The 12,727-nt window shown below is 40.7% G+C and overlaps 1 protein-coding gene across 5 annotated transcripts in view; it reads right to left on the bottom strand.

Moving 5' to 3' along the window:
- Nucleotides 1-12,727, bottom strand: part of LOC124605345 (histidine--tRNA ligase, cytoplasmic) — a 53,913-nt gene that overhangs the window by 11,319 nt on the left and 29,867 nt on the right. For all 5 annotated transcript variants that reach the window (XM_047136959.1, XM_047136961.1, XM_047136963.1 and 2 more), the window contains one exon: nucleotides 7,026-7,312. In XM_047136959.1, the coding sequence (XP_046992915.1) occupies nucleotides 7,026-7,312 (287 nt within the window). The remainder of the gene's footprint in view (nucleotides 1-7,025; nucleotides 7,313-12,727) is intronic.

Raw genomic sequence — 12,727 nt, forward strand, 5'->3', positions numbered from 1 at the left:
ACAGTTTGTTGGTGGCCATTCATGAGGACAGACAGCTTGTTGGCTGTCATGCCCATATAGAATGCTGCACAGTGGTTGCAGCTTAGCTTGTAGATCACATGGCTGGTTTCACAGGTAGCTCTTCCTTTGATGGGATAGGTGATGTTCATCCCTGGACTGGAGTAGGTGGTGGTGGAAGGATGTATGGAACAGGTCTTGCATCTAGGTCTATTACAGGGGTATGAGTCACGAGGTAAGGGTGGGAGCAGGGGTTGTGTAAGGATGGACGAGTATATTGTATAGGTTTGGTGGACGGCAGAATACCACTGTGGGAGGATTGGGAAGAATAGTGGGCAGGATATTTCTCATTTCAGGGCACAATAACAGGTAGTCGAAACCCTGGGAGAGAATATAATTCAGTTGTTCCCGTCCTGGGTCTTACTGAATTACTGAAGCAGACGAGAAAACTTGTGATTGAAATTTCATGAGAAGATCCCGTCGCAATGAAACACATCCCTGTTTTAATGATTGCCACTCCAATTCACGTACCACGTCTGTGGCACTATCTCCCCTATTTCATGATAGTACATAACGGGCTGCCCTTCTTTGAACTTTTTCGATGTCATCCATCAGTCACCTGTGATGTGGATCCTACACCGCACAGCAATATTTCAGAATAGGGCGAACAAGTGTGGTGTAAGCAGTCTCTTTAGTAGACCTGTTGCACCTTCTAAATGTTCTGCCAATGGATTGCTGCCTTTGGTTTGCTCTACCCACAACATTATCTACGAGATCATTCCAATTTAGGTTATTTGTAATTGTAATCCCTAAATATTTAGTTGAATTTACAGCCTTCAGATTTTTGTGACCTATCACTTATTCGAAATTTAATGGATTTCTTTTAGTACTCTTGTGAATAACTTTACACTTTTCTTTAATCATAGTCAATTGCCATTTTTTGCACCATACAGATATCTTAGCAAATCATTTTGCAATTCATTTAGGTAATCTGATGACTTTGCAAGAAGGTAAATGACAGCATCACCTGCAAACAATCTAACAGGACTACTCAGATTGTCTCCTACGTCATTAATACAGATCAGGAACAATGGAGGGAATATCCTGCAAGGCATTCTGTGAGGAGGTGAAAAATACAGCTACATGCGCCAGACTTCATTAAATCGTCACTAGAATATCAAACAATCCAGCAGGCACACTCAGGAAGAAGGATTGTGAGTATACAAGAGCAGCATGTGAGATGCTGGATGTGCTCCTCAAGACTCACTTCCCTCAACGCCAGTTGGCAGACACCACAGACCAAGATTCAGCTGCAGTGAGGTACTGGTTTACGGGTAGCTAATGGGAAAGCTGGAAATCTGCCAGAGAATGTGCTGACTTCAAGAAAACTAGGGACATTTCAGCTGTTCAGCAACAAGCAGGGGTCATTCCTAATTCTTGGAGGAAATTTTCATTCTGAAGTCAGAGAGAATCGATCATACCAAGACTACGGATATGAGACCAAACAGTTTGTTCTCCTGTCTCTAAAAAACACTATAAAAACCAATTGCTGTGCTTATTATGAAAAAGAGGTTAAGTGAGGTCCTCTACATGAAAACCAAGACATACACCAACCAGCAAACCTTGTCTAACATCACTTAATCACCTTTTGGCAAGGTGGAAAAAGCTCTACACTCTCTCTGGCTATTTAGGGGCTTTTAGCAACAGAACCTTTGAATCTAGATTAGAACTGTAGAAGAGCATGGCATTATGACCAACATATATAGGTTGATTAAGAATGGAAGATAGAAGCCACCATGTTGAATGAGAAAACTGTGTATCCGTAAGAAGGTGTTCTGCACTTACTACTGTGGAACCTACTGGTGAATGAACTTGTTGAAGAATTAAATCCTAGAGACTACTTTTGCCTAGGGCATGCAGATAATTTACTTGTACTAAAAATTTGCAAATTTGCTAGTACTAATAGAACAATGGCATAACACACACTGAGCATTGTGCAAATCTGGTGCAAAATTGGGACCTAAGGGTTGGCCCCAAGAAAAAGTACCATCCACAAGGAAGCATTTCCAGGACACATACTTCTGCAACAAACCTCTACCAGTAAAGGGGTTAATGCAATATGCGTAACTACCATGGGCACTGATTGTGAAAGTATCATGGACACCTCACATTATGTGATCAAAAGTATATGGACATCCCCAAACATACGTTTCTCATATTAGGTGCATTGTGCTGCCACCTACTGCCAGGTACTCGATATCAGCGACCTCAGTAGCCATTGGACATCATGAGAGAGCAGAATGGGGCACTCTGTGGAACTTACAGACTTCGAACGTGATCAGGTGACTGGGTGTCACTTGTGTCATACGTCTGTACGCAAGATTTCCACACTCCTAAACATCCCTAGGTCCACTGTTTCCAATGCGACAGTGAAGTGGAAATGTGAAGGGATACATACAGCACAAAAGCGTACAGGCTGACCTCGTCTGATGACTGGCAAGAGACTGCCAACAGTTGAAGAGGATTGTAATGTGTAATAGGCAGACCATCGCACAGGAATCTCAAACTGCATCAGGATCCACTGCAAATACTATGACAGTTAAGTGGGAATTGCGAAACCTAGGATTTCATGGTCGAGCAGCTGCTCATAAGCCACACATCATGCCGGTAAATGCCAAACGACACCTCGCTTGGGGTAAGGAGCATAAACATTGGATGATTGAACAGTGGAAAAACGTCGTGTGGAAAGGCGAATCACGGTACACAATGTGTTGATCCGATGGCAAGGTGTGTGTATGGCGAATGTCCGGTTAACATCATCTGGCAGCGTGTGTAGTGCCATCAGTAAAATTCAGAGGCGGTGGTGTTATGATGTGGTCGTGTTTTTCATGGAGAGGGCTAGCACCCCTTGTTTTGCATGGCACTATCACAGCACAGGCCTACATTGATGTTTTAACCACCTTCTTGCTTCCCACTGTTTAAGAGCAATTCGAGGATGGTGACTGCATCTTTCAACATGATCGAGCACCTGTTCATAATGCACAATCTGTGGTGGAGTAGTTACACGACAATAACATCCCTGTAATGGACTGGCCTGCACAGAGTACTGATCTGAATCCTATAGAACACCTTTGGGATGTTTTGTAATGCCGACTTAGTGCCAGGCCTTACCTACTGACATCGATACCTCTCCTTAGTGCAGCACTCCGTGAAGAATGGGCTCCCATTCCCTAAGAAACCTTCCAGCACCAGATTGAACGTATGACCATGAGAGTGGAAGCTGTCATCAAGGCTAAGGGTGGGCCAACGCCACATTGAATTCCAGCATTACCATCGGAGGGTGCCACAAACTTTTTAAGTCATTTTCGGTCTGGTGTCCGGATACTTTTGATCTCATGGTGTAAAAATATTTTCCAAAGCAAATGGTACACTTATGAATACTACAAGATCATTTGGAAAAAAGTGGGGTCTAAACCCCACGAGTATGTACTGGATATACGACACTGTGGTAAGAGCCATGATAATTTACAGGACTACAGTGTGGTGGAACCAAGAAGAATAGAAGGTGGTTGCTTAAGAGCTTGGCAAGTTGCAGAGACTGGCCTGCTTAATCATAACAGGCAGAATTAGCAGTACATCCACCGCTGGGATAGAAACCAAGCCGGACCTGCCCCAATTACACTTGTGGATTAAAACAGATGCAGTGGCATGGGCACGCAGGCTGAAAACTGGAAACAACTGGGTACCTTTAGGACATGCTAAACCCCACAGCAATGTAGGGAATGTGCTAAATTAACTTCCACCTGCTTCTTTAAGCCTTTCCATGTAACAACTGGAGTAGGGAGCAGTGGAACAATGAAGCACAACAACATGCAGGACGCAGTCTGGTTTACTGGCAGGTCGAAAACAGATGAAAATGCTGGGGCCAGAGTATACAGGTACAGCCAGGACTAGAGAACACATCGTCTCTAGGGAAGCTGGCCACTGTATTGCAGTTGGAAATATCTGCTGTCAGACTACTTGTGGAGAAGAATCTGCATACGTGCTACAAGTATCGTGACACGTCCATTCATTCAGACAGCCGTGCGTGTCTGAAATCTCTAGCAGCCCCTACAAGCAGTACAAAGATCGTTGTCGAATGCCATGAAGTCCTTGTGAGGCTAGGAGAAAGCAACATGGTAAATCGGCTGTGGGTCCCTGGTCACTCAGGAATTAGTGGTAATGAACGAGCTGACAGGCTGCCCAGGACATTTGCAACGACTCCATTTATTGTATCAGAGCCTGTCCTCATCATCACTAAGGGGATGGTTATATCAAGACTACAAAACTGGACTAGAAGGCAGTATGTAGAATACTGGACTATGATTCAAAAACAAAAACATGGCAAGCAAATGATGCCAAAGCCATGTTTTAAGAGAAGTTATGCAAACCTGGGCTTGAAGAGGAGACAGACTAAACTCATGGCTACAGAGAAAGAAACCCCTAAGTGTAGGCTGTGTGGTAAGGGTGATGCAACCTCACCACACCTAATCTCCCAATGGGAAGTGTTGGAGGTCGAAACATGCAGAGCATTTGGCTCATCAAGTTCTGAAAAAATTGGGTGTGACGAAGAATTAGTAAAGGGCCTCATCAAACCCTATTTTGGTGCAAGCAATACTGGTCTAGGACCAATGTTGTTTTTACCTCTCTGTTCATATCAAATAAAACTACACTCACTTCACCAATACTAGAAACAGAAATGTGAAAACTTCAGGAGTAAAGAAGACCATTCACTGAAAAGCAAAAGCACTGAATCATCGACAGGTGCATGCATGCATTAATTCAAAATCTGGGAAAAGTATGATCAATTGTTCTAGATAATTCATCTTGCCATTCAGTTGTTATTCACAAGGCACCCACCTTGATAAAGTGAAAGGGGAAAATTATTGGTTTGGTTAAGCTTTGAAACAGTAATGTAAGTGATAACTTTAGAAACATGGAGCTTATGGAACTAGTATCTCTCCATAAACCGTAGTTCCAAAAATACAAAGTCTATGAACTGGAAAAAACGTATAGGACTACAATTGCTACCTTACCACTGCCATTTCAATCTGGTAGAGTTAACACGGTTCAAATTAATGGTTATATTCCCAGTAATAGTAATAATAATAATAATAAATTTACACATTTGACTGGAGTACCATTATCACAACAGAAACTTGAGTATACAGAGGCATGTTTGAAATGGACAGTTTACAATGCTAAGTGCCAACATAACAAAATTATATTTTCTTAAGATTTGAGATTTTGATAACAAGGAATTATCAGTATCTAAGTCCAAATCAAGTTCATATCAGGTATTCAGCAAATATCACTGTTTACAATACAATAGCAATACTGAAGTACTGTTCTGTATTACTTTGGCATTTCCCTCAATACCAGTTGCCCCATTTAAGATACATTTTGTCATTGTGTTAAACATGCATAAATCTTATTTTTTGCTCTATAATTTAACCCTAGATAAAAAAAAAAAATCTTGTCACAAAGCAGCAGCAGGACACACACACAACTACACAGGATGAGAGGAAAGACTCATGCGGTAAGTCTCCCCGACACGCGATTCTGGCTGACTTTCCCGAAATCTACCCCTTTTCCTAGACCTCTCCAGGCCTTTTCCTTCACCTCTCTTCCTTTCCTTTCAAACCTCCCGCCTAATGGAGCCACTGGGTTCAAAAGCTTGCCTAATTACAACCTCATTTTATGTGCATGTTTGCCACCACTTGGTGAGTAGTTTTTTATCTATCTAATTACATTATCTTCTGCTCTGTTAGAAATAAGAACATGGATCAGGAAACTTAATAACAGGCTAATTACAGACCTACAGGCAAGTGTTTAGTACTTGACACACAAGTGGATCATTGAGCATAATATTTAACTAACAGTATCTCCTGTTAGGAAACTCTGACAGATTCAGTTTGCAGCAGATGGAAATATGAAGTATTCTTAAGATTTCTTTCACTTAATGTGTTCACCCAACTTCAATAATGAAAAAGTTACCCTACATGTCAAAAATTTGGCAACGTCATCAGAAAGTGCATTTTTGTAACGTGTACATATCATCTTAATAACTTGTTGCCACAAATAAATTTAAATGGAAACAAAGTGAAGGTCCTCCACAAGACATTGATGTCAGTTCCATACTTACACAGTGTCAGTAGCTGTGAGTTTGAGTCAGCTGAATGAAATGTAAAATTGCGCGTAAGTCCCTACTAGATGTGGCAACTCTGCTCTACACCTCCATCTGCTCCTGCTGAACTGTCAATCCTAAAGCAATTCTGAACAGACTATAGCTTCCACAGTAATTTGGGAGGGATTGACAAGACGGAAGCAGCGGCGACTGCTTGGTGCAAGGTGTGGGGACAGAGGATTATCAGAGATTGAGGTCAGGATGATTACAGGAGTGGAAGATGTATTGTTAAGGACAACTCCCAGAGGAGTAGTTCAGAAAAGCTGTTGGGGGAGGGAAGGATCCAGGCAGTTCTGGTTGTGAAGCAACCATTAAAATTGAGAATGTTATGCTCAGACGTATTTTGTATTACCAGCTGGTCAACTTTGTTCTTGGCAACAGTCTGGCAGTAGCCATTCATCTTGCTGGACAGCTGGTTGGTAGGAACTGCTGGATCGGGGGACTGGGTAGGTTCTTCAAAGGGTTGCGATCCCTGTGACGGTGGGTTGGAAGTGTGAGTAGTATAGAAACTGAGTAGGATGCTGTATAGCTTGAGTAGGAAACAGAACACCAGGAAAGGACCTGGGAAAGGATGGTGGGGTCAAGTTGGAGCTAAGGAATTCCTGGAAGGTGACCACAGGTTGGTTAAATGGGAGGAATCAGGAGGGCGGGAGGGGTGGGGGTGGGGGGTCAGGCTGGATGTCAGATTTTTACATAAAACACAGTACATCTCTGTTATTAAAATTATGCAACCAGGAAACAGTAGATTATCATAATGATTAAGTCAAGTTCCACTTCCTTTAGTAGAAATGAATGTTCTGACCTTAATGTTTGCATCCCATAACTCCCTACAGAGACTCATCCGGGCCTCCAGCAGGTTCTTCTGTGCAGAAGCCACATAAACTTCCACTTCAGTTGTACGCATCTTTGAATTATTTGCTGCCAATTGTGCTTCCATGACAGAAAATATCCGCTCTACTCCAATGCTGACACCAACACATGGCACATTTTTGTGCCTAGAATCAAACATTGCCACAAGGTTGTCATATCTACCACCACCTGCAATACTGCCAACTCCACTACTTTCATTTGCATTGGCTTTGTTTTCACCTACAACAAGACAAGATCACTATGAGCACTTAATTAATAATTACTTTAAAAACATATTTTAAAGTATACTTGTGCATTATATCTAACTTCAACAATGGTTCATTTGTATATCAATTACTGAACTAAATTAACTTGCTTTCTATTTTTTTACATGATTTGTTGGGATCAAAACAACAAAAGCAGCTTTTCTCTTGAGAAACAGTCCCTAAGAATAAAATCGAAAGGCTTGTCATCCCCACCCACTAATACAAACTTCTAAGAAGGACATTTTTGAATCTTGTGAAACACATATTTATGTTCACACTACTACACCCTATGGATATGTAATTCATTGTTTTGGGATGTTCTTTGTCATTTCATCCAATCTCACAATGAAGCATGCTAAATAAAATAATTACAGTGGTATGATAATATGTTGAGCACATCATTATTATTAATGTTGTTTAAAGGGACGTCCTACTCAACCATTATATGTCATTACAGTAAACAAGTAGTGGTGACTGGAAAACCCGTCACACTGTCAATGCTTTTAAGTCAGTTGCACATATACTATTGTTATATCCTGCAACTAGGCTGTGTGCACCAAGTGTTGTGTCAGTGCATGTGCGTGTTTGCAGCAGACGCCAACTGTAACAGCGTAGGCCGGCTGCTGGAGGCACGTGCATGGCGAGGTTTCCACTGCACTGTCTTCTGGCAACTCACACACGTGTATGCGTGTAGCAGTGCTAACTTGCCCTTCTTGTATGTCTTTCCATGTGCCCTTCACATCAGTGTACAGTGCCTTGTTCAATGGGGATTCACGGGAATCTGTTTTTCAGTTGTAGTTGATTGCTTCATGAACAGTGCCATATTCAGGTTACTTTAGCCTGGTCTCATATTAAATAGTTACAACAACCAACAACTCCGATTAGCACTGACTCTCGGTGAGTCAATAGTAATACCATCACGTCCAGCTGCAATATCATCGTAGTCATTAATAACTAAGAGGTTACCATTTCCTCCATTCTCACAACGTCTGACAAAGGGAATTAATGCAATGTAGTGGATGGTGTTGAGCTTCCATATTTGGTGGAATTACCATACTGCAGACAGAAAAAAGCACATCAAGACCACAACGCACTTTCTGCACAAAGGAATGACGACGGCATATGTTTACGGAAGGGATAGTAAAATAATAACAGGTGCAAGACTGGAAGAGGTTTAAATGCAAAAGGACACCAACTGCTACACATTTTCAATTTTTTTTTCTTTCTATGTAGTTTCTTAACAGTACAATGTGTTTATAAATGAATGTTAGGGTTTTAATGCTGTATATTAAACTTACAGTTATAAATGATATGTCAAGTGAAAGAGCAACTCAAACAGTTTTACCAAGAACCTCATAAATGTTCAATGTGAGCACCATTTGTCACACGGCACACATCAAGTCTATAGCAGAGTTCTTCCTAAATGTTGATAAGTGTGTCTTCAGTGACTGTAGCAACAACTGCTTCAATTCGGTTTCTTAATTCAGGGAGGTCTGCTGGTAGCGAAGGCACATACACACGATCCTTGATGAAGGCCCTAAGGAAAACAATTGCATGGCGTTAGGTCGGGTGAATGTGGAGGCCATGCAAAGCAAGCCTTGTCATTGGGCCCCTTGCAGCCTATCCAGCGCTTGGGTACAGTGAAGTTCAACCAATCGCGTATTTGGCTATGCCAATGAGGTGGTACGCCATCTTGCTGGAAAATGAAGTTCCCTGGCTCATCTTCTTCCAACAGAGGGAAGAGCCATTGCTCTAGTGTATCAAACTAAGAAGTGTCAGTTACAGTAAGTTCACAAAAAAAGGTCCATAAACTTTCCGCCGGGATATGGCACAAAATACAGTCACTTTAGGGAAATCTCATTGCATTTGAACCACCTTGTGAGGATTTTCTGAGCCCCAGATGCGCACATTGTGAGTGTTAACATGTCCACTAAGGTGAAAGGTCAATTCATCACTGAAGACAACATGATCCAGAAAATATTCATCATCATGAAACAAAATTTTGTTTGCGAAGTTGGCACGTAATCCATGGTCTGCCGGCTTTAGAGCCTGATGTAACTGTAAATGGTAGGGACGTAGTTGTATGCGTTTTCTTAAAACTTTCCAAACAGTCAACACGGAAACTTGTAATTCACAACTAGCCTTCCGGACTGATTTCTTTGGCCTACGAGTGATCGACTCTCTCACTCGCTCAACAGTATCTTCACTAACTGTTGGTCATCCTGTGCTCTTCCCTTTACAAAGGCAGCCGGTATCTTCAAACTGATGATACTATCTACGAATGTTATCACTTGGAGGATCAAAACCTAACTTCAGCCAGAATTGACATATCATTTATAACTAAGTTTAATTCAGTAAATATTATAAAGTGTTAAAACCCTGATTTTCATTTACAAACACCCTGTATTTTGTTCAAATCTTAAGACTTCTGAATTACATTTAAATTTACAGCTGGTAACCTGGAATATGAAACCAGCATTGCTGAATCCTCGGATCTACATCTCATTTCTTTTATCTCGAGTTCATTTATAATTCTTCTCTGGATCCTTTCTTTTTCTAAGTCTTCCTTGTTTGACAAACCACAGGTTCCAATATTTTTATATTTGCAGTTTGTAACCCTGTTATTCCAATGTCAAACAGTTAAATGTTGGTATTAATCCGTCAGTGCCCACTTTCATTCTTTGTATCTCATGTATCTGCAATGCTTTAAGAAAACTACAGGAAATTCAAGGCCAGAATTGTGCATTTGATCCAAATAATGGTCCTTCCACAGACCAATGCATTGATCTAGATTGTAGCTAACAAAAGTCTGAAACATGAATGACATACCTGTGAACACAAAAAGCATTTATTCTGTGGTGACCTTGCATGGATTTTAAATTTGAGTTTAAATAAAAGACAGGGAAAATGTGACTCAAGAAGATGACCAGCAGCACTGAAATTCCTAGGAAGAGCTGAAACAGCATCTGCCATTGTTTGCTAAAATAAAATAAAAAAGATGGTTTCAAGCACAGGACTATGGCAGAGTTAATTTCCAGCAACCCTTATTTGTACTAGGTAAATGCGATTGTTTTCATATAAATGAGACTTGAAATTATATTATTATTGTAAGAGTTAAAAATTTAAGGCATTGTACATTCCTTTTACTGGACAGGCCACATTGGAGAACCAGGTGATCAAGCCATTTATTCAAGTGGGGACAGGGAGCTGGCGGGGGACCTACAAAATAATGTACAAGCATCAAACAAAGGTAAGAAAATGGATAAAACAGCAAACAGTAAACCTTCTTTTGGAGAGAAGAATCTGTTTGCACAGGATATGCTGCTAAAAATTCCTGGGTGGAACACACATAATGAAAGGAGTAAAAGTAACTACTCATTGTTTAGATATTGAGCAGTCGGCAGATGTATAATACGACTGAAAATATTTCTCAACTTTCAAACAATGTTTCATTTCGAAGCAAGATGGAGGAATGACCATTATATTGGGAAAACATCTTTAATAATTGTTCAATAGAGTGTGCAGCTCTCTGTAACACACATTTAGAAGAAGCTCCAAACGAGTTGCTGTAGACTGTTAACAAGAAACTACTGTTTTTTAAGCACAAGTTGAACTTTTTCCCACGGTGAACTCCTAATCTTCTCTGTAATATTTTACGGCCATCTAATTGTGCTAGAAGTTTGTAATATTTTTCTTGCAACTGCAAGAAACCAAAATGCAATGCGAAGTAAGAAATCAGTTCATATGAAGAGGATACAGGCTGTAAAACTGATCCAGCTATCCCAATACGGTTTCCAAGGTTTTCACAAATGATTCACGTGGTTCCTACTAACAGGCCATTGCTTAAACCTTCGTCTTCCCTCACACCTTATTAAGACTTGCAAATGAAGTAAGTTCTTATACTGTAGGTTAAATTATGATCCTTTTAATTTTTATTTTTATTTATGTCTTCTGCAGTTTCATGTTTTATTAACCTGTTTTGACTTCTTTCAATAAGTTAAATATATGTTATGCCCTAAATAAAAGTAGAATTATCCCAAGAGATGGAACACAGATTGCATACAAAATAATGGGAACACTTACATCCCAAAACACAGCAGCTTTCTGAGGCAAGAACACTCAGATTTCTGTACTATTCCAGTCATTTGTTTTTGGAATTCTTGGCCAATTAAGACTGTTTGCTGTACCAGAAATATAATCTGGGATATCTCCCTTTACAGGCAACATTGTTACCGATTGACACATCCTGGCACAACTTCTGACCAGACCACACTGGCTCAATTCTGCCAGTATCCCCTCCTCCTCTCCATTCAGTCATCAGACTTCAATATTATCAAGCATATGTTTCCTGAGAACAGAGAATTTTCAATTCATTGTGTAATGAATGGCCAGCCAGTGTGGCCGAGCAGTTCTAGGCGCTTCAGTCTGGAACCGCGCGACCACAACGGTCGCAGGTTCGAATCCTTCCTCGGGCATGGATGTTTGTGATGTCCTTAGGTTAGTTAGTTCTAAGTAGTTCTAAGTTCTAGGGGACTGATGACCTCAGATGTTAAGTCCCATAGTGCTCAGAGCCATTTTTGCAATGAATGGCAGAGAATTCTTGGAAATAGCACACAGACTGTATTCATCCATACTGAATCATGCTTTTGTTGTTGTCTTCAGTCCAAAGACCTTTTTGATACAACTCTCCATGCTACTCTATCCTGTGCAAGCCTCTTCATCTCTGAGTAGCTACTGTGACCTAGTTCATTCTGTATCTGCTTACTGTATTCATCTCTTTGTCTCCCTCTATAATTTTTACCTCCGCCCCCCCCCCCCCCCCAATGCTTCCTTCTAGCACTAAATTGATGGTCCCTTGATGTCTCAGAATGTGTCCTACCAACCTATCCCTTCGTCTAGTCTGGTTGTACCACAAATTTCTCTTCTTTCCAATTCTTTTCAGTACCTCCTCATTAGTTACTTGATCTACCCACCTTATCTTCAGCATTCTTCTGTAGCACTACATCTCAAAAGCTTCTATTCTCTTCTCTTCTTGTCTAAACTGTTTATTGTCCATGTTCCACTTCCATACATGGCTACACTCCACACAAATACTTTCCGAAAGAACTTCCTGACACACAAATCTATACTCAATGTGAACAGATTTCTCTTCTTCAGAAAAGCTTTTCTTGATATTGCCAGTCTACATTTTATATCCTCCGTACTTCGACCAACATGTTATTTTGCTCCCAACTAGCAAATCTCATCTACTACTTTAAGTGTCTCATTTACTAATCTAATTCCCTCAGAATTACCCGATTTCATTTGACTGCATTCTATTATCCTCATTTTGCTTATGTTGATGTTCATCTTGTATCCTGCTTTCTCGACACTGTCCATTCTGTTGAGC

Source organism: Schistocerca americana, chromosome 3 (genome assembly GCF_021461395.2).
Source record: "Schistocerca americana isolate TAMUIC-IGC-003095 chromosome 3, iqSchAmer2.1, whole genome shotgun sequence".
NCBI classification, from domain to species: domain Eukaryota; kingdom Metazoa; phylum Arthropoda; class Insecta; order Orthoptera; family Acrididae; genus Schistocerca; species Schistocerca americana.